General features: G+C 36.4%; 1 protein-coding gene across 2 annotated transcripts in view; it reads right to left on the bottom strand.

Moving 5' to 3' along the window:
• The window catches only part of PLS3 (plastin 3), an 80,097-nt gene that overhangs the window by 18,213 nt on the left and 41,100 nt on the right, over nucleotides 1–20,784 (bottom strand). For both annotated transcript variants that reach the window (XM_081125062.1, XM_081125063.1), the window contains exons 2-4: nucleotides 16,789–16,864; nucleotides 14,417–14,500; nucleotides 3,661–3,824 (exon numbers count right to left, since the gene is read on the bottom strand). In XM_081125062.1, the coding sequence (XP_080981188.1) occupies nucleotides 3,661–3,824; nucleotides 14,417–14,480 (228 nt within the window). In that variant the 5' untranslated portion in view covers nucleotides 14,481–14,500; nucleotides 16,789–16,864. The remainder of the gene's footprint in view (nucleotides 1–3,660; nucleotides 3,825–14,416; nucleotides 14,501–16,788; nucleotides 16,865–20,784) is intronic.

Raw genomic sequence — 20,784 nt, forward strand, 5'->3', positions numbered from 1 at the left:
TGAGTAATAAAGAGAAAATGATACAAATAATAATATAAAAGGAAAACTGTACAATACTGTGATGCAATTACTTAAACACCTAGTTAAACTCCTGGTGCTTAGGAATGACATTCAAACTTGCAAGTAAATTAGTTAATTTAAATTGTCTTAGAAAAGTTACATGACCTTCATTTTCTAAATATTTAAAAAAACTTATCACAGCCAAATCAAAATTTCAGTTTTATAGTATTTTCTTCTGTTCTTTAGATTAAAAAAATTAAATATAAGATTTATGCATTTGTTAAATTGATTCACTACATGAGAATTGCATTTTATTTGCTACTTTAGAAAAGAAATTGCTCAAGTGGATGACAAAGCCAGTCAGAGAAACATAAGTATCACATGATCTCATTTATATGTGGAACCTAATGAAAAAAATAAACTAACAAACAAAAAAGATCCAGGGACATTGAAGCATGGAACAGACTGACAAACCTCAGAGGGCAGGGGGGTGGGAGGGATGAGAAGAGGTTAATCAAAGAATTTATATGCATATATGCATAGCTGAAGGACAGACAATAGTGAGGGGAAGGTCAGGAAGGGGGGCCGGTGTGAAGGGGTCGATGGGAGAGGGGGTTGAGGGAGGACACAAATCTGTAATACTTTCAACAATAAAGATAAATTTTTAAAAAATCTCTGAAATCAGACATAATACAAGGCCAACTACTGTGCTGGAGACTTCTCAATGGATATTTTCAAAGCTGCCCATTGCGATACTAATGAGCTCACTGTTCCGAGTTGTTCTCTCTAAAAAGAGTAAGGACTTGCTTTATCATGTGTGAAAAAACTCCTAGTGTGCGCTGCTCACTCTCTATACATCTTTCCAGGCTCTTTTATGGAATATATATGTTTCTTATTCCTTTCAAAAGTTCCACCTCCTTTCTAGCTCAGCACAGAACTAGTGGCCACCCCCCCCCCCCAGAATAATAATAAAAAAAATACAGAAGCATAGAACTTAAGAAGGAAATGTTTCAGAAAGAATTAAAAAAAAATAAAAATAAAAAATTGACTGGCTTCCAGTGTTAGAGGGTTGTTTTCAAAGTAGCAGGTTCAAATTTTTATTTTTGTGGGAGGAATCTGATGTAGGCCTAAATTTAGTAATAACAGCAATTTAAATGAAAAACAAAATGCTAACATGCAACAAGTTTATTTCCATTTTTTTTTTAAAAAAATATGTTTTTATTGATTTCAGAGAGGAGAGATAGAAACATCAATGATGAGTCATTGATGGGCTGCCTCCTGCAAGCCCCCAACTGGAGATCAAGTCCGCAGCCCCAGCATGTGCCCTGACCGGGAATCAAACCGAGATCTCCTGGATCCTAGGTCGATGCTCAACTACTGAGCCACACTGGCCTGCCAACAAGTTTATTTCTATCTCCTTATGTTAATACCTGACAGGTATAACTTTCTTTTTCTCAGATAACTAAGATCTATTCACATGACAATTTGTAAGCTGTTTCATTGCTGACAAAGCAGATGGGAGTGAACTGACATTTGGTTAAACGCCCATCATTTTTTCAGTACAGTCATGGTGGTGTCATTCTGAAACGTCAGGCAGGTTATTTTTACTGTCCTTCATATTTCAAATTTCTTGAATAGAAGGAAGGTAACTGAAAAGATCCACTAATTCCCTGTGTAATGTTGGGTAAGTTACTTCCTTTTTCAGGAACCCAGGTTGTTGTTTTTTAATTTGAAAAATGCAGTATAAATGTATCGATTCCTTCCTCTTCTAAAATGTACATTTTATCCAAAAATGTCCTCATTAATGTTTTACTTTAAAAATTCCCTGGTGAAGCCAAAATTATTATGCGTGTTAGTTTTTAAGGATATAATAAGGCAATCACACCTCCTCACATAAAGGTCACAAACAGCTGTGCAAAATCTGCAACATTTCAAAATGTACAAAATTGTTTCCCTGAGATCTTTCTCAAAGATACGTTCATAATTTTATCCTTAACAATATTGGTGCACTGCAAATCTTAATGATTTAATTCTGTTCTTTCTAGATTCAAAAATTCTGAACATCAAATTATATTTAAAAAACCCAAACACAGCTAACTACTGCTTTAAGCTGCTTTAAATTCACAATTAAACATGCAGTCACAAGGTGAGCGAGTCATACAGCAGAGACATGCAAGTGCTCACATTGCAAGTCAACTGCAACTTACTATTGGACACAGAATTCAAAATAAAAGGCTTTGGCAATAACTGGAGACAAAAACTGTGGGGAGGAAATCAGTATTTCAAAAAAAGATGACAAGAACTATAACATTAGAATTATGACACGTTTGCATTTTTAAAACAGTAACAACCCCAAGCCCCCTCCCCGCAAAATGCCATCAGCTGAGTTGACATCATTCCTCAGTAATTTGCTTCTTGAACTGTTATGGTGCTTTTAAAAGGAGTTAATTCTAATTGGAGAGAACATAGCAGCATTTCAGTTGCTGCAGTTACTGATGGGGTATATGTTATCATTTCAGGTGTCTTGGGGCAAAAAGAAACCATGAGAAAAGAGGATAGGAATGCTAGGAAGTTTGTGATAAATATGAGGCACCGATTAGCTGTTTGCAAATACTGCAAGGAATGCCTAATTAGATCAGTCAAACTCGGTTTTAAATAATAAGTAAAAACAAAATCTTAAGGGAGTTCTTTTTCTTGGCATTCAATATTATTTTGTATTGATTTCAGATGTACAGCCTAGTAGTCAGACAATGATATAATTTACAAAGTGACCCCCCTGATAATTCAAGTACCCATCTGGCACTATACATAATTATTACAATATTATCAACTATATTCTTAAGGGTCTTCTTAATTGAGGGAAGAGGCAACAGTTATTCTCCAATGTATGTGTCAAATACTTTGTCAGTGAATGTGGACTGAAAAATGGCACATGTCCAGAAAATCTAGACCTCGCTCGCCAGCACCTAAAATTATTAGGCTTCAATAGTGAGTGCTTTATGCACACTCTCCAAGCACTGAGTACAGAACAACCAACCAGGTGCTTGGGGGTCAAAACATTAAGAAACCAGGCCCTAACCCTGAAGAATATTATTTTATGATGCTAGAGAAGAACACAAGAATTTTAAATGCCTCTTCCAATGAACTAAAAAGATATGCTTCTAACTTTTAATTGTCAAAATTATCATCCTAGAGAAAATGGCACAGCTAAATACTACCGCAAGACTAGCAAACATCTTTTAAATCAGAACGTTCAACTCAGGAAACTTCCAAGACTGTGAGTCACGGTGTGTCATTAAAATTTGGGAGCACACTGTTCACTGAGGGAGAGAGAAAGAGCACTTCAAGGGTGCTATTTAGCACCTTGAAAAATGTCCTTTAATGAAGCCCTAAAGGAGACTGTTCTCCTTACAAAGTGAGCAGGGTGTTACATCTTTATGTCAGTGCTCTTTTACTCAATTCTTTTTTTGTGTGTGAAGATATTCTAACGGCTAAAAGAACTAACTAAATTTAGTGGATAGGATGAGAGAAATTTTATTGGTTGTAACTGTACTAATATGATATATTTAGGAAATTAACAAGATGGTACTCAGGACTCTATGCTCCCACTAGACAAAAGAACAAACATTACTTGTAAAAATGGTGGATCCACATACTTACATAAACAAATTCGTCAAAACTTATCTTTCCATCTTTATTTCTGTCACCATCCAGCATGAGTTTTTGAATAATTTCTCTCACTTTATATCCCGGTAATGGCATATTAGCTTCTTTGAAAAGCTCGTGAAGTTCATAGTCACAGATGAATCCATTGCTGTTGAGGTCTTTGTAAAAAGGAAGAGCAAACAATAGGAAAAAAGTTTTAGAAGAAAGAAATTAACCTATTATTTTTGTCCATTTGAGGCTCAGTTCACGATCTTGCCTAAACACATTTTTTTTTTTTCCTTTCTTCTTGTTTGGTACCTAAGGCTGTTTGAAAAGGAAAAGCAAATTTTAACAGAAAGAGCAGGGTTTTTACAGCATGTATCCTGTATATTAAACAGTGTGTAAGTAGCTTTGCTTAAAATAGCAAACCAAATATTAAGAAAGCATAGTTGTTTAAAAAAATCAGTATTAAATCATGAAACTAATAGAACTTTTTAAAAGAATTAATACATTGAACACCAATAAAACACTGACATGGTATAAAATAATTTCTACTATAGCTATCTGGATGTTTTACATCCCTTATTCTTCCATTAGTCTAATAGGATAGTTTTATGAATTAATGTTGATTATATTACAAAGCACACCTGAAATTAAGCAACCATCTTCAGTGCCAATTTCTTAAGAGTTAATGTAAATAAACATTAGTCCAAGACCAATATAGAGTTCATAAAAATAATTGCAGTTCTGAGTAATGCAAATGTCTAACATAACTATAAAAAACTTTGTGTGTGTGTGTGTGCTGCTAGAGTTTTAGCAGAGTATGTGTCTCAGTACTGATGAGTACTGAGTACTCTGAAACTGTTAAATGAAAAAAAAAAGAAAAAAAAAAAAGACCTGATCAATGACCAAATGTTAATTAAAAGGGAAAGAGTGCTAATATACTGAGGGTTGTGATCACTTGAGCATTTTTTTTTGGTAAAGAAAATTGGACTTTCACCAGCAATTTCAAATACTTACTGCTCAACAGTGCTTTTTATTCCTTATGTCCCAGTCATTTTCATATACAAATTTAATTATAATAAAAGGAAACAATCTGAATAGGGAAATGACCCAAGATGATCATGGCACTGTTCATGAAAATGTTTTGTGAATAGTTAATGTACTTGATACATTACTTAAAAACTCTGTACCAGGTATACTGTTCTTGGGATTGGAGACACTGTAACCAAGGAAACAAAGTCTTGCTGTCAAAGAGCTCACATTCCAATGACAACTAATAAGCAAATATAACATGAGGTACAACTATAAAATATGATGTAGTATAAGTGCTTCAAAGAAAAATAAAGCAAAGGGTTAGACCTGGGGCTAATTTTCACACTGTCCCCCCCCCCCCCCCCCGGGGACATTCAGAAACTTCTGGAGAAATTTTTGGTTGCCACTTTGAGGAAGTTGTATTTGAATGAAGACTTAGGTGAGGTAAGGGAGCACATCATGTGAATACCTGGGGGAAGAGACTGCAGGTAGAGGAAACAGCAAATGTAAAGTATATGATGTGGAAGAGTGTCTGGTGTGTTTAGGAAACAGAAAAGATCCAGTATGACTTGAGCAAAGTAAGCAAAGGAGAAAGTGAGAGATGAAGTTGGGGAGCTGATCATAAAACCTCTTAAAGGCCATGAAACATACTTTGGACTTTGTCTAAGTATTATCTAAGTGTAATTCATATTGGCCATTTTTTTGCCAATTATTAAAATATTAAATATCCTATATGAAACCATTCCCCAGTGCTTTGAAAACTGGTGAAATTCTATGTTTAGTTTTAATGAAGTATACTTCAGAGTCAAACAAATATTCTTAAATATAGATGATTACATTTAAAATCTATCAGTTAAAATCTCTATGCTTTTAAAACATCATTCTGAAATTACTCAACACTTCTAAAAATCACATTTCCTTCAAGGTAAAACACTTAATTCCCCTAGGGCACATCTTCTCTCTCTTTGATTTGAATTTATACAAAGGTTATACATCAAACACTTTATTAGTAAAGTGCTTATATGTAGAAATCAATCCAGCAACATCTGCAGTCACTAAAAAGAACAAAGTAATCCACAGGGCACTGTGGCAGGATTTTAGCCACTTTTGATGAATGAAATTCATGGGTTTCAATACACCTTCTCCCGCACATACACTGATCTATTCCTCCCATTTCTTTAAAAAGTTAAAACTGAGCTCACTGCTGGTGTGGCACAGTGAAAGGTACATACCATAGCTGAAAGGACACCGCATTGGGAGTAATGTGATACAGGATCGAATTTCATCTTGGCTACGAATTTACACAATCTATCTCTCCAGGTCTTAGTTTTCTCATCAGGAAAAAGAGTGCTTTGGATAAAATGATCTCTAAGGTTCCTTTTTGGCTCTAACACACTCTGATTCTAAATTCAATATACACAGGACTTCACAAACCACACACACACACACACACACACACACACACACACACACACACATGCATGCACTTTTTAAAATGATAAAATCATAATACATATTAAAAACAAGTAGAGAGTAATAATCTGATAATTGCTATACCTCATTATCTAAATAAATATCCCTTCATTTTCCTTACACTTTTATTGAAGGAGATAGCTTATTCCTTGCAACTATCAAAACTTTGTCCACTTCAGCAATTTCTGATAGAAAAATATTTTTAAATGTATTCTACTTTTCTCTGACTTCTGAAATGACATATCTGAACATAATTTAATCTTGTTATCGACTCCAGTTTAGACCTAGCATATAATGGGTACTTAATTGCTCTTCCTGTATTCTCAGTGATATAATAAAAGTAGAAGGTAGAGATGTTTAAAAAGAAATATTGGCGAACTATAATGAAGTCAAAGCTACATGAAAACCAAGGCTCTGAGAGTCTATTTTATCTGGCAGTTTATTCGCAATAGAGGTGCAGGCAATGGGGAGAACTAGCACTTGCATGAATCGCTCTGAAATAACCTCTCATGAGCATTAATTAGAAGCTCACTGATGTGATTAAAAGATGCCAGGAAGTAGCCACCCTAAAATATAACTAACATAAAATAACCACATGTGGAAACTCCATTTCGAAGTAAGAGTAGTAATAACAGATGCTTTTAGTAACTGACAGGAACATTTTAAAGGTGGGGAGGGTTGGAGGAACAAGAATTTGTCGTTATATGACAATTTTATTAGGTTGCACTTCCCTTGGTATTCTTCTAAATCTTTTTATTCCCACCGCAGTATGTACCACAGTCCCTTGCATATAATAAGCAATAAGGACAATTATTCCCGTAGAATCATTGAGTCTCAAGTATTAACCAGGAAAAGAATGCTCAAATCTAATGAGCATTTTAAAAACAAAATTAAACAACAATGACCAAAAAAAAAACCAAAAAAAACCCAAACCAGAATACTACAAGACTGAACAGCAATTTCATCAGGAAACCATAACGACAGAAATATCCCTTAAATAACATTCAATCTCATTCACTTTGTTCTAATCCTGTCCCCACCCAGCAGCCTTCAGATCTGTAATTTGGTTTTCTAAGTGAACACACCCACTGAGGAGTACCCAAGTAGACAACCAGTGATAGTTGTCAGGTCAGGACCTCTCTTGTTCTAAATGTGGAAACCTGCTTGACTTTATTAAGGGAGACCATGTGCACTTGTTTAGCATGAGTGAACCTCTAGAGCAAATTGAGTACCTACTTGGTGGCAAGCACTGGGCTCAATACCAGATGCAGAAATTAATCAGAAAGAACATCCTGGCTTGTACTTGAAACCATGGCTTTAAAATCCTTGCAAAACTTTGAGTCACTTGGAACATCCTATATCTTTGCTGAGATGGGAAAACAATCATTGAACATGTGTTAGTTTTACATATTTTTAAAGTTTTACCTATTTTTCTATTTTACCTTATTTTATCAGCAGATCTAGCTTTTACTACTTCCTGTGATCAAAGGTATTATTTTCTGTTCATATTTTATTCTTTTTAAAACTGAATTTATTAGGGTGACATTGGTTTGCAAAATCATACAGATTTCGAGTGTACAACTCAACAAAACATCTGCACACTGCATTATGCGCCCATAGGATCAAAGACATTTTTAGTGTTAGTCCAGTAAATTATTGCAAGCCTTTCTTTTTTAGGGGGATTTAAATGATTTTATTTATTTTATTTATTTTTATTAAATTTATTGGAGTGACTTTGGTTGATAAGATTATATAGGTTTCAAGTGTACATTTCTATGACACATGATCTGCATATCACATTGTGTGCTTAGAGTTCCTAAATCATATCTTTTGAAGAAAACAATTTCAATAAGAAGGCAGAAGGAATCTAAAAAGGCAGTTTGCAATTAATTTTGCAAAATCTCCCAGCTGGTAAAGTACTTGAAAGACAAAATTGGGTGCAATTATTTTTAAAGAGTTTTATGCTAATTTTATTTCCAATCCCCAACCAACAGACACACACACACACACACACACACACACACACACACACACACACACACACACTTAAACAATGTGGGAGATGTAACATGCTCTGCTTTGAAAGGGCAGAAAGTGAGATAGCATAGTGGCATTTTAGAAAGCTGCATCTAATGAGTGACATTATTAGGCAGGAGCTCAAAACTATGTATGACGGTGAACTTTTCCTTTCCTGATTTTGACATAAACGTAAGAATTTAATAATAAACTCACCAAAATACACAGACCTACATTGAAAACAGTTTTAATGACTGGAAACTAAAATCACAACCTCCTGACATAATGGCATTCTTGATTTTCTCATTAAATGTGCAAGTACTCTGGAACCCCTTTCTTTCTTTTTAAATATGTCTTTATTGATTTCAGAGAGAGGAAGGGAGAGGGAGAGAGAGGTAGAAACATCAATGATGAGAGAGTCATTGATCCGCTGCCTACTGCACGGCCCCAACTGGGGATTGAACCCGCAACCCAGGCACATACCCTGACTGGGAATCGAACCAGGACCTCTGGTTCATAGGTCGATGCTCAACCACTGAGCCATGCCGGCCGGGCTCTGGAACCCCTTTCTGACTCATTTAATTATACATTGGTATGGGGTGGGACAGGTTCTGCATTTTGAACACTTCTGTTTCAGCAACATATATTTCATCGCCTGATAAAGTAGATACTATCATATGACCTAGAGCATTCTCAATGTTTCTTCAATCACATATCTCAACTTGTTGGTCCAGAAAATATGGAGAGTATGGGTAAGACTTTAATGGGAGGCAGGAAAAAAGAAACTCCACCTACTCACTGAACAAAGTTCCCACAGAGAGTAGAGCTGAATTTCAATAAATTGATCAAGTGCTCTTATTTTAAAAGAAAGATTACTATACTTAAAAAATAATCCCTAAGAGGCTCCCAGTGCCGCACCAGAGAGCCTCGTCTTTCATACCAGCTACTGAATTATCAGGAAGGAACCGACTGTTTATAACGACAGATTCTCTCTGTGTCTCCTCTCTTTCTCATGACACATGTAGGCTCACATCTGCATTCTGTTTTAAAAGAAACCTCATTATGCTCTTCTACCAAGTATTATTTTAAATGCCAGTTAACTCTCCCAACACCCTCCCCCAAGTAACCTTAAAGTAAATAAACTTATTACGCAGCCATGTTCCTGCAAAAGTTTGAATCACACCAAGAATGCATATCCTTAAAAGGAAATGTTTTCCCTCCCCTTGCATCCTGTTATTTAAGCTATTTTAAGTACTTGTCTGGAGAAAGCTGAGCCAGAATTCAAGTGGTTTTGATTTTAGCTGCTGTTTTACGCTGCCCATGTCCAGGTGGTATGTGGAGCAATCTATCATTTCAGACACATCTTTTGGGGCGCTACTTGGTCTTATAAATCTGACAGTAAGAAAGACTGGGATTTCCTTTGAACCCAGGTTGTATGTGTGTGTGTGGGAGTGTGTTGCTTTAACCATCCTTGACTCTGTCTAAATCTAGTATCTTTCTTTCTTTGTAAAGAGGTCGCATATGTGTCCTCATCTGCAACACAGATGCAACCTCATTACTAACCCACTCCGGACAGTGCTCATTAGGACTTAAAGAAGAAAACCAATCAAGTACAGATGCACTTCCTTTCAGAAAAGCTGGGTTTAAAAGTTTCATTTAGTTTAACCAATATATTCCACACAATTTTTGCACTAAAAAAGACAAAAGGAATGCAATAATGGATTTACACACATACAACATAGACACACGACCTTGAATGTCCATGAAAGCACACAATATACTGATTTAAAATACTCGGCCAAAAAACTTGTGCAGAAGAATTTAGATTATATTCCATCCTAAGATCTAAGCAGTAAAATCAAGCTTTCATTGGCATTAAAACTTTAGAAAAGGCAGCTGCTAAACATCTCCAGATGCTTAGCTGAACACGAGTTTTGCCTTTTCCAGCTTATACCTTTCGAGGTAGCTCGTTTTAGCAAATATATGGGGCAGTTTAATGGGTCCCAGCTAAGGGTAGAATGAAGGTCGCTACCTAAGATTTCATACTAATAGTGGATCCCCGAAGGTGGAGGTCAAGTAAAGCTGAAGGCTGAACAGGGTTAGACAGCGAGACCAGGCAATCGAAAATGTTGTCTGGCAATTAGTTTTCAACTCAAAATTTCCAGCAGTAGGACCATCGTTTTCCACTTGCTGCCTTTCTCCCACCTGAAAAATGCAGACACAGCTACACACATGCTCTCATGAACACATTCTCACACACATGTGTGCTCCTGCTCTCCCCCCACACACCCACACACTTTTATTCCATCTTCCACTCTGTCATCAAAACATGGTTTTTCAAACTATTCCAAGGCCTCCATTTCTAATAGTCTATCCATAATTAATCAGATGGCAGTGAACGAGTGCTGGTGTGCTTGTTTATTTTTTGGCTGGGCTATACTTTTTATTTTTTAAGTCTTAATTAAACAAATATGCACTGGTGTAGTTTTATTGAATACTAAAAGTAAAACTAACTAAACCCCCATGCTTTTTGTGGCATCACCTGATGTGGTTTTTATATACTAGAGAATATCAAGTAATTTGAAACAACTCATCTTCCTGAGATGAGAAAATCTGGTACAGCTACAATCACCATAACCAACATTTTTTGGCTTAGTTTGGTGGGCAACCTCCAAGGAATATACCCATTCCATTCCTAGTCATTTAAGAAATCCCGTTATTATTTTATTTCAAAACTGCTGAATTCATGTTTAAAAAAAAAAAAAGCACAGTAGTGATTGCTTAGGAGAGGACAAAGCCAGATGTAAGTGTTTGCAGGACTAAAGGCCTATCTGAAAAGACTTACATTACTAGCATTTATCTTTATTACAAGTGATCATCCAAATGACCTCTAGCTTCCATAACAAGATCAGAATGTAAAAGGCATGTTCTAGTTGGAGAAAACCATCTTTCCTCATTAGTATAATCCTTAATTCAGTCCCTGTAATTCACCTTCAAAAGTTTAAATTTAACAAACACTATTTTATATAGTACACCAGAAAAAGAGTCAATGTTCTGGATGTTTTATTTATTCTTCTTTAGGAAGAACTTATGCAGTGTTTACATTAAAACAGAAACATTAGGAAGTAGGGAAAAAATGAGAGCCAAGGCTTCTGCTATCCCAGTGGGAAATACTGGAAACAAATGTTGAGAAAATTAAAACAATTAAATGAAAATATACTGCTTAGAGCTTAACGCTAAGCAGGTGCAGAAAGTGAGTGAAAGGAGAACTTTAAATCCTAATACTCCATTTATTGCTAGTAAAGAAAGTTTCAAAGCACTATTAATTGATTGAACAAAACGTATGATTAGTGGTAATAATGACAGAGATTTTCTCCCACACTATGATTTTGCTGAATTTCTAAAGAGAAAAATCAAGGCTATTTTTGTTAATAGAAGGGAAAAATCATATAATGATTTCCATATTTTGTCACAATTGAACTGAGATCAAGTTGTCCTCACTCCTCCCAAAATAAGAATTGTCCTTAACAGGAAATTAAGTTATGGAGCTTGTTTTGACATCAAGTTTCCCTGGCCTTGGCCAGTGTGGCTCAGTTGGTTAGGCATCGTCCTGTGCACTGAGGAGGTTCGATTCCCTGTCATGGCACATGCCCAGGTTGTGGTACAGGAGGTGACCAATTGATGTTTCTCTCTCACATTGATGTCTCTCTCTCTGCCTTCCTCTTTCTTTAAAATGATCAATTAAAAAACATATATTTTTTAAAAAAACAAATGGGGAAAAAAATAAGAGGATTTCCATAACACCTTTGACAGCTGCCTGAGGGCTCCGTCACTAACAATAAAAACTACAAAGATTTTAAAAGAAAATTAAAAGATTCAGCTGGATCTTGAAACACTTTTCTAAAAGACTACACATAAGCCTTTAGTATGCTGAAAAAAATATATAAATTTTATGTGCTATAATGTAATGGCCAAAACCTTTAGTAATAAATTCCACCATGATGAAAATCTTCATAACGAAGGCCCTTTGGAGTTTATAGTTGATAATGACAAAGTCCCAGTACATGAAAAGACTATATATAATTCCTTGGGACTCAATCAATTAAATATTTATTGAGAACCTAACATGTGTGTAACACTGCGCTAGATACTGAGGGGGAGAATACAAAATAATAAAATGCAAAACAGGAAGAAATTTTGGTCTCCAGAATTCCTAAATCCAGCATATAGAGTAATAAGAGTCTGCATACATTAGGAATATACGCCTGGTAGGGACTCCAATAAGTCATGTGATCCAATCTCCTGCCCTTGGGAAGCCGTTTGCCAACCCTAAATCCTCCAAGATGTATGATTTAAAATAAGACAGCAGTTTCAACAATGAGCCTTTCTTGTAGTCCAAACTCTAATTAATCCCTCAGTGCAATTAACCCTGTTTCCTCCATGGAGGTAATTGCTCAACCCTCTTTATATTGTTAAGCTTTCAAGGAACAATTAAGCTCTTTTACTGATAAAAGTATTCCGGTCCCATCAAGAAAACATATTTGAATTACCTTAAGTTTTAAAAAATGTTACACAGATTTTTCCAAGATCCTGCACATGAGAACAAGGCCTGTATTCAACAATAAACATTTACTTGAGGAAGCAAGGCCTTGAAGATTAAAAAACAGTAGTAAGCCCTGGCTGGTGTTGCTCAGTGGTTAGAGTGTCAGCCCTCACACTGTAGGGTCTCGAGTTCTAGGTCAAGGGCATGCACCTGGGTTCACTCCCTGCCCCTGGTTGGGATGTGATGGGAGGCAATCAGTCGATGTGTCTCTCACATCGATGTTTCTCTCTCTCTCTCTCTTTCTCTCTCTTTCTCTCTCTCTCTCTCTCTCTCCCTCTCCTTCTCTCTCCCCCCCCCCTCCCTCCTTTTTGCTCTCTCTGAAAAGCAATGGAAAAAATATCCTCAGGTGAAGATTAACAACAAAAAATAGCAGTAATAAGTAATGGTCTCTACCCCAAAATTCTATTCATAAAGAAACAAATTAGGCTGTCCCCAACACTGAAAGATGAATTTAAATAAAACAGAAGGTTCAAAGGAAATGTAATCCTAAAACAATCATACGGCAATTTCTACAGAATTCATCTGCTGGTTTTTTTCTAGTTAGAATTCTGATGGGATTATGAATGGTCACTCTGGCTGGTGCTCTTTATTCTTCCCAAGGCATGCCATTGCCAATGAAAGCCTTCATAGGAAATGGTGATTAAAAATGTATGGGGCCCAGCCGGGTGTGGCTCAGTGGTTGAGCGTCGACCTAGGATCCAGGCAATAGGTTCGATTCCTGGTCAGGGCACATCCCCAGTCGGGGGCATGCAGGAGGCAGCTGATCAATGACTCTCTCATCATTGATGTTTCTAAATCTCTCTCCCTCTCCTTTCCTCTCTCTGAAATCAATAAAAATATATTTTTAAAAAATGTATGGGAATAAGTATGTACATGTTCTCACTTTTCACTAATGGGATTTTTAACATAGGTCAAAGACTAGATTCTGATTTAAATAACAAAATCATTATAATCTAAATCTATAGCCTTTAATCAAGGAGATATCAAACTTGTCAACTCATCAATAATCAGTTCTTATCGTTTTCTCATTATCTCTACTGACTTGACCTGAGCACTGAAATTTGGAATGTAAATACTATAAACTGCTTCCATAGCTGCAAAATTCTAAGACTTGCTATATGAGGTTAAAGGATAAACCAAATGGCAATGCTGTGCCTTCCCATTCTATACTGATGCTATATTTGAATGTGCAGGTAGAACAGTCTGCATTATGCAAAGGCACTGAAGAAAAACAATAAAGCCAAGCTACTTAGGGAAAGGTAAAGCAGCATTTAATGATTCTTAGCATTTTCAGGGGTCACACATCTCTTTGAGAATATAGTAAAAGCTGCAAATCTTCTCCTCAGAAAAATTATTCACCAAATATGATAACACCACAAAATTTGTCTAAAAATTTCAGGAGCCCCAGCAGCCCCAGCTAAGGACTGGGACCCTGAATCAAAAACCTTTGACCATATTAGATAGATATAGACATAATTAGAAATAATAAGTTTAAGTGTACCTTTTAAAACTTGATCCCATCGATTTTAACTATCTTGCCCTGAGGTTTGTAATTAACAATTCATAAAAGTTTTTAGAGAAATAGCTTTGATTAGGGCCAAATAAAGATTGCGTTACTATAGTTACACTACAAAAAATACTTACCAACTTTTGCAAAGGCCTCTTTGAGTTCATCAAGCTCATCTTTGGAAATCTGAGTGGTAGCCATCTCATCCAATTAAAGAAGATCTAAAGAGAAACCCAAAAGGTTTCAGACTTTAAAAACTTTTTGTGATAAATATATTATAAGCACTCCTATAAAATTCTCATCTTAGGAATACTTTAAACAGAAAACCAATACCATCTGAATAGGTTCCCATATTAGTAACTACAGCCAAAATAAAGAAAACAAACAAATGAGAAGTCATCATTTACCAAAAGTTACTTAAAAAATAATTTCCTGAAAGAGATATATAATAGAAATTCTTAGTTATATGTGCCAAAACTAAAAGTCAAAATTATATGACCATTCATGTAAAATAAAGCTTTTCCAACAATCCATTTATTTTTAATTTATCTTACTGTTTATTTCCATTTTCCAGTTTTATTGAGATATAATTGGCATAGAATATTGTGTAAGTTTAAGGTGTACAACTTGATGATTTGATATATGCATATATTGTGCAATGATTACCACAGTAGGGTTAGTTAACACGTCCTTCACTTCATAGTTACCATTTTTTCCCATCAAACTACTTTAAAATCATTCACTGTGAAAACACTGATTTTTTAAATAGCACACTAACACCTACCAGTCACTACCATTAAAGGAGGAATCAATTAAAACAAATTACATTTGGCTTTGATATAGAAATACACAAGTGTGTGCTAATAAACTTATCTTTATGCACACTACAGCATTTGAGTTTACACCCTTTCCAATTTGGCTCTGTTTTACCTATTTCATCAATAGAGCAGTGGTTGGCAAACTATGGCCTGTGGGCTAAATCTGGGCTAAGTATGGTTTTATAGATAAACATAAACATTTGCAGTCAATTTTGATGATAAAGCACATTAATTTTGAAGCCCAATTAAGTCAAATGTAATCCCCCACAGATTCAATTCTTTTCATCAAGTAGACCTGAATTACTAGAAGAAGAAAAAAAAGTACTCAATTATTATTATATTTTAGATTTCATCAGTAAAATTTTGTGGAAATAATATGTTATATGCTTGATAAAAGTAATATAATATTCTTGATTTTGCCTCTTGGCTCACAATATGGATGATCTGGTTCTTTGCAGAAAAACTGCAATACAGAAAGGAGGTCTGTATCACAATGGTTAATCCCCAAACACAAACCTAGTAACAATTTTTTAAAAAAAAATATATCTTTTATTGATTTCAGAGAGAGGAAAGGAGAGGGAGAGAGAGAGATAGAAACATCAATGATGAGAGAGTCATTGATCGAGCCCACAACCCGGGCTTGTGCCCTGACCGGGAATCGAACCCTGATCACCTGGATCCTAGGTAGATGCTCAACCGCTGAGCCACGCCCGGCTGGGCCCTAGTAACAATTTTTAGAAGCAAGGAAATGAAAACAATTGTGTGTTGCTTTTTTGCCTTTTTTCCCCTTTTAATCTTTTTAAGTACTTTACTTTTTAGAAGAGTTTTAGATTCACAGCAAAATTGAACACAAAATAGAGTTCAGTCCCCATGTAGCCCCTTGCCCTCACACACAAGTCTCTTCCATTGTCAACACCCTGCACCTGAGTGGTACATTTGTTACAAGCTACATTAACACATCATAATCACCCGAAGCCCTGGTGTTGCACATTCTCTGGGTTTTGACAAATACTACCCAATGACATATATCCACCAGTAAAGCATCAAATAGTTTCACTGCCCTAAATGTGTTGCCTTTTCAAATAAGTATTCTATGTGTTAAATTTCACAAACTATACAGTACAAAATACAAATCTGAGATCTTATATTTATCCCTTTCAGACATTTTTATTAAAAGTTAAAAAAAACTACTCACAACTCATCTTTTTGACATTAAGCCTAATACTCAGTAGAGAGAAGCTCTCAAGAGAGAGCTGGGCCACATCTGTCTTTTCACAGCCATAGTTGTTATTTCTGGGACTCGTCACAGTCCCAGGTATATAGTAAGGCACTCAATAAAATAGCACTGTATTAAATTCACCCATTCAACAACTATGTACCAAGCACTACATTAGATAACTCCATATTCATGTTCATTCCCTGAATCTTCACAACAGCCTTATGAGGTAAATATACTTACTTCCTTTTTTTTCTTATTAGATAACTTAGGCTCGGAGGGACCACAGAACTGGAATTCAAACCCAGGTTTCTCAAATTCCTGGGATGTTTTAAAATTACCATATTATACTATTAGCTCAGTTTCCACCATCATGCTATACACATTTATAGTGGCTGATTTAAAAAAAAATCAAATCAAAACAGACTTTGAAAGAACATAAAACAGAACTTACTAGTTCACAAACTTTTCTTACCTGTGATGTTAAGATGTACTGATAACTCCTCAGTCGATAAACTGGGTAAAAACACTTTTCAGAGTGGCCTCAGTATCTATAAGGTAAAGAAAGATCTCCAGTTAGATATGAAGTCAGGCACTTTAAAGATTAAGTGTAAAAAGCAATTTTTCATAAGTAAGCTGCAAGCCAATGTTAGTACTTTTTAATAGTATTCTATATTTTAGTCATGATGTTCAACACTTCTGATTACAAAAATACTATGTAGGATTTATTCCATTTTTCTTTATGCATATTTAAGCAATCATGTTTTCAATGCAGAATTATTACACATCTCCATGGATTACAGCATATAGAACAATGGCACAGAAAGTCTGAAAGTGAGACTGCCTCAGAAAATCCAAAACATGTGGACCCTCCTTTATCTCTAAAGGTCCTTTCCAGTTTGGGTGGTTTGTGAATCAGGAATAATATCAAGTATGTGAGTTAAAAAAAAAGATGTTTGATTTTATTTTCATACTACCACATCACTTCCACACAGAAGAAAATTAGACAAAGACGGTCCTGGACATAGCCTTGCCTGCCCCACCCTTCATTCCTGCTGACCAGCGGGTTCTGACTAAATCCTTCCACTTCTCCCCTTTGCAGGCAGCAGGGTTGAACGGGGCAGAAGTCTCTTTCCGTCCTCTTCATACATCTCCCAACACACATACACCTCTATTCTCACACAGTTTTACCAGTATTTTGGGCATCTGTCAGATTCCTACTTCCCACCCTCAAGGTATTTACAATCTAAGGAAGGCGAACATGTAAATAACTGTAATTCAACACAAAATGAATTAGTGGTGTCAATAAAAGATACAGAAGGAGCCCTGGCCAGTTAGCTTAGTTGGTTGGAGTGTCCCCATACGCCAAGGTTGGGGTTCGTATGTGGTCAGGATGCACACAGGAATCAACCAATGAGTGCATGGATAGGTGGAACAACAAATTGATGCCCACTTCTGTTTCTCTCTCTCTCCCTCTCCTCTTCCCCTCGCTCTCTAAAAATCAATAAATTAAAAAAAGAAAAAGAAAAAGACCTAGTGGGGGGAAAAAAAGATACAGAAAGAAAGAGGCCCTGGAAACTGTAAGGATTGTTAGTTCCTACCCATGTAGGCCAGGAAAGCAATACTTTTGATCTCCCTTACACAATTAGGAAATACTTAGATCTCATGGAAATGATTTGAAGGCACCCATATACTTAAAAATATATTAATACATCGCAGCATTAAAAAACCCAGAAATAGGCTTTCGAGTTTTCTAATTTCTTATTCTTGTCGAATTGTCTTAAAGAAAGCCTAAAGTGCCTCTTTTATATCCGTAACTCAGATTTTTCATCTACAGGAGACATTAGGAGGCATACTTGAGTAAGAATAAAAAGAAGAGTTGGAACATGTATCTATTCCCCAAACGACATTTCCAAGTTTGGTCCAGAATAACAGAATAGTTTAATCTAGAAGTCTTGCACTTAAATATACTCAATTTCATTTATTTATAATTATTTAAAAGTAAATAAATGCTCCTCTGAAGTAAGTATGTGAGCTAAAATTAAAAAAATACTAAGTCAAATGGATGCTTTAGTTGATAAAAATCAGGTTCTAAATTAACTATTTAATTTAGACCCCCCCCCCCCACTATGAATAAAAAAATAAAGGCTTTGTCCTTAAGACTACTCATAGGTACTTGATGGTATCTTCAAGGGAACTGGGCAACTAAGTACTATCTTAAGAGAAAACAGCACATTTAAATAATTTAGGAAAGACTGCCAGGTAGGTAGCATCAACAGATTTTAAAAAATTAAAACCTTACAAATTAAAATTATAAAAGCTCTGTTGCTATTCATGGGCCTTTTCTTCTCAAAGCAACTAAAGCATCCCAGAGTGGGGCTTTAGAAGCAAGACAGAGGGTTTGACATGATTACTGCCCATTAGATACTTCATTCAATCTTTTTTTTAAAAAACTTTTATTTATTTTTTAATATATCTTTATTGATTTCAGAGCGAGGAAGGGAGAGGGAGAGAGAGAGATAGAAACATCAGTGATGAGAGAACCATTGATCGGCTGCAGCCCGCAACCCGGGCATGTGCCCTGACTGGGAATTGAACCCTGGTCGCCTGGATCCTAGGTCGACGCTCAACCGCTGAGCCACTCCCGGCCGGGCTTCATTCAATCTTGAGCCCCTGGAGAAAGCTGTTGTTACTCATCCAAGGACGTAGTATGTCCGTTGGTTGTGGAATCAGAAAACATCAACTAGGGCCCTGGCATTGCTATTTCCCATCAGTGTGTCCAGGAGCAAATTTATTTAATTTCTCTGAGCCGCAGTTTCCTCATTTGAAAGTAGTGATAAATAACACCAACTTCCCCAGGGTCATCGTGAAGATTAAAGATGACATGTGAAGGCACATTGTAAACTATAAAGTATTATACAGCAACTTCAAATCTTTAATGAAAGAAAATGAGGACTAAAAGGATGCCTAAGTAATTGTGAGAGGTTATATAAATACAGGGTGGTGCAAAAGTAGGTTTACAGTTGAGTACGTGAATCAGAGTTTATTCTTGTATTATTATTTATTGTTGTATCACTTTCCAGTTGAACAACTGTAAACCTACTTTTGCCCCACCCTGTATGAGGCATAAGTTCTACTAAGAACCTTTTAAATGGGATATATGAAAAGTTATCTCATCTGCCCTATAAAATTATTGACTACAGAGTATAACATACTTTCATATATAAAAATTATAAGCCTTTAGTGAAAGTAATTTAAGAAGGATGGGCCTAAAGAAAACCTGTCAGCTACTTTTTACCCATGAATCAATTTGGCTCCTTCATCAGGCGTTTCTAAACTCAACTTGAAGAGCGGCTAGGAGATAGTAAAATATACAAATTTTACTTTAAATATTTCAGGACCACTTTTAAAACTAGTACACAGCTTGTCAATATTGTCACAATCCTTGTAATTTGTGAAGAAGTAAAAAGTACTTGCTGAATAAAAAAGTTCAACCTCAAATTCACAGTATGTGATTTACAGGCAAATAGAAAGTCTGACTTCCCCCCTCTGTCTTCCTACAAAGTGCACTTTACATGGACAGAGAGAGACCCATACAGAGACAGAGCTGATATTTAAAAATATGTATATATTTTCCCTCCATTTAAATTTACCAAATGAAATACTAATCAACTAAAAGCTCCCAGGGTCTCTGCATTTTTCAGAATTCTCTCATCTGCAAAGCACTTTGATGTGTCTCTAGCTCCTAAGCCCGCCTTCTCTACACAGGGAAAAAGCAAACCCTCCCCCCTCTCCCTCTCCCTCTCCCTCTCCCTCTCCCTCTCCCTCTCCTCTCCCTCTCCCTCTCCCTCTCCCTCTCCCTCTCCCTCTCCCTCTCCCTCTCCCTCTCCCTCTCCCTCTCCCTCTCCCTCTCCCTCCCTCTCCCTCTCCCTCTCCCTCTCCCTCTCCCTCTCCCTCTCCCTCTCCCTCTCCCTCTCCCTCTCCCTCTCCCTCTCCCTCTCCCTCTCCCTCTCCCTCTCCCTCTCCCTCTCCCTCAACATCTGAGGCGCAGGAAAAGAGATTTTCAAATAAGGGAATAAAACAAAAGCAAACAAAACCTTGTTTGTTTTTTTCATAAAAGGATATGGTGAGTACAACAGGGTCTGAATTCAGGGCGTCACCCATAGAGGAATCTTATGCCTATGAAGTCATCTCTAATTACGGAGTTTGACTAACAATGCGGCAATTAATGAAACCACTCCAGTGGCTCATTTGACTACACTTAACCCTCAACGCGAATCTTTGTTGAGAAAGGTGTACCTGCAAATAAGTACCTGAAACTATTACTCAAATTCTGAAAGGTACTTGCCGAGGATGAGGAGGGGGTGCCAGTCTTCACCCCCTAAGGTGTTTCACTTTAGGAATTGCAGCTGACAGAACAATCTGTTTACTAATCTGTGTCATTCGGTACCACGTGGGGCCGGCGGGGGGG

Source organism: Miniopterus schreibersii, assembly GCF_964146895.1.
Source record: "Miniopterus schreibersii genome assembly, chromosome: X".
In the NCBI taxonomy this organism is placed as follows: Eukaryota; Metazoa; Chordata; class Mammalia; order Chiroptera; family Miniopteridae; genus Miniopterus; species Miniopterus schreibersii.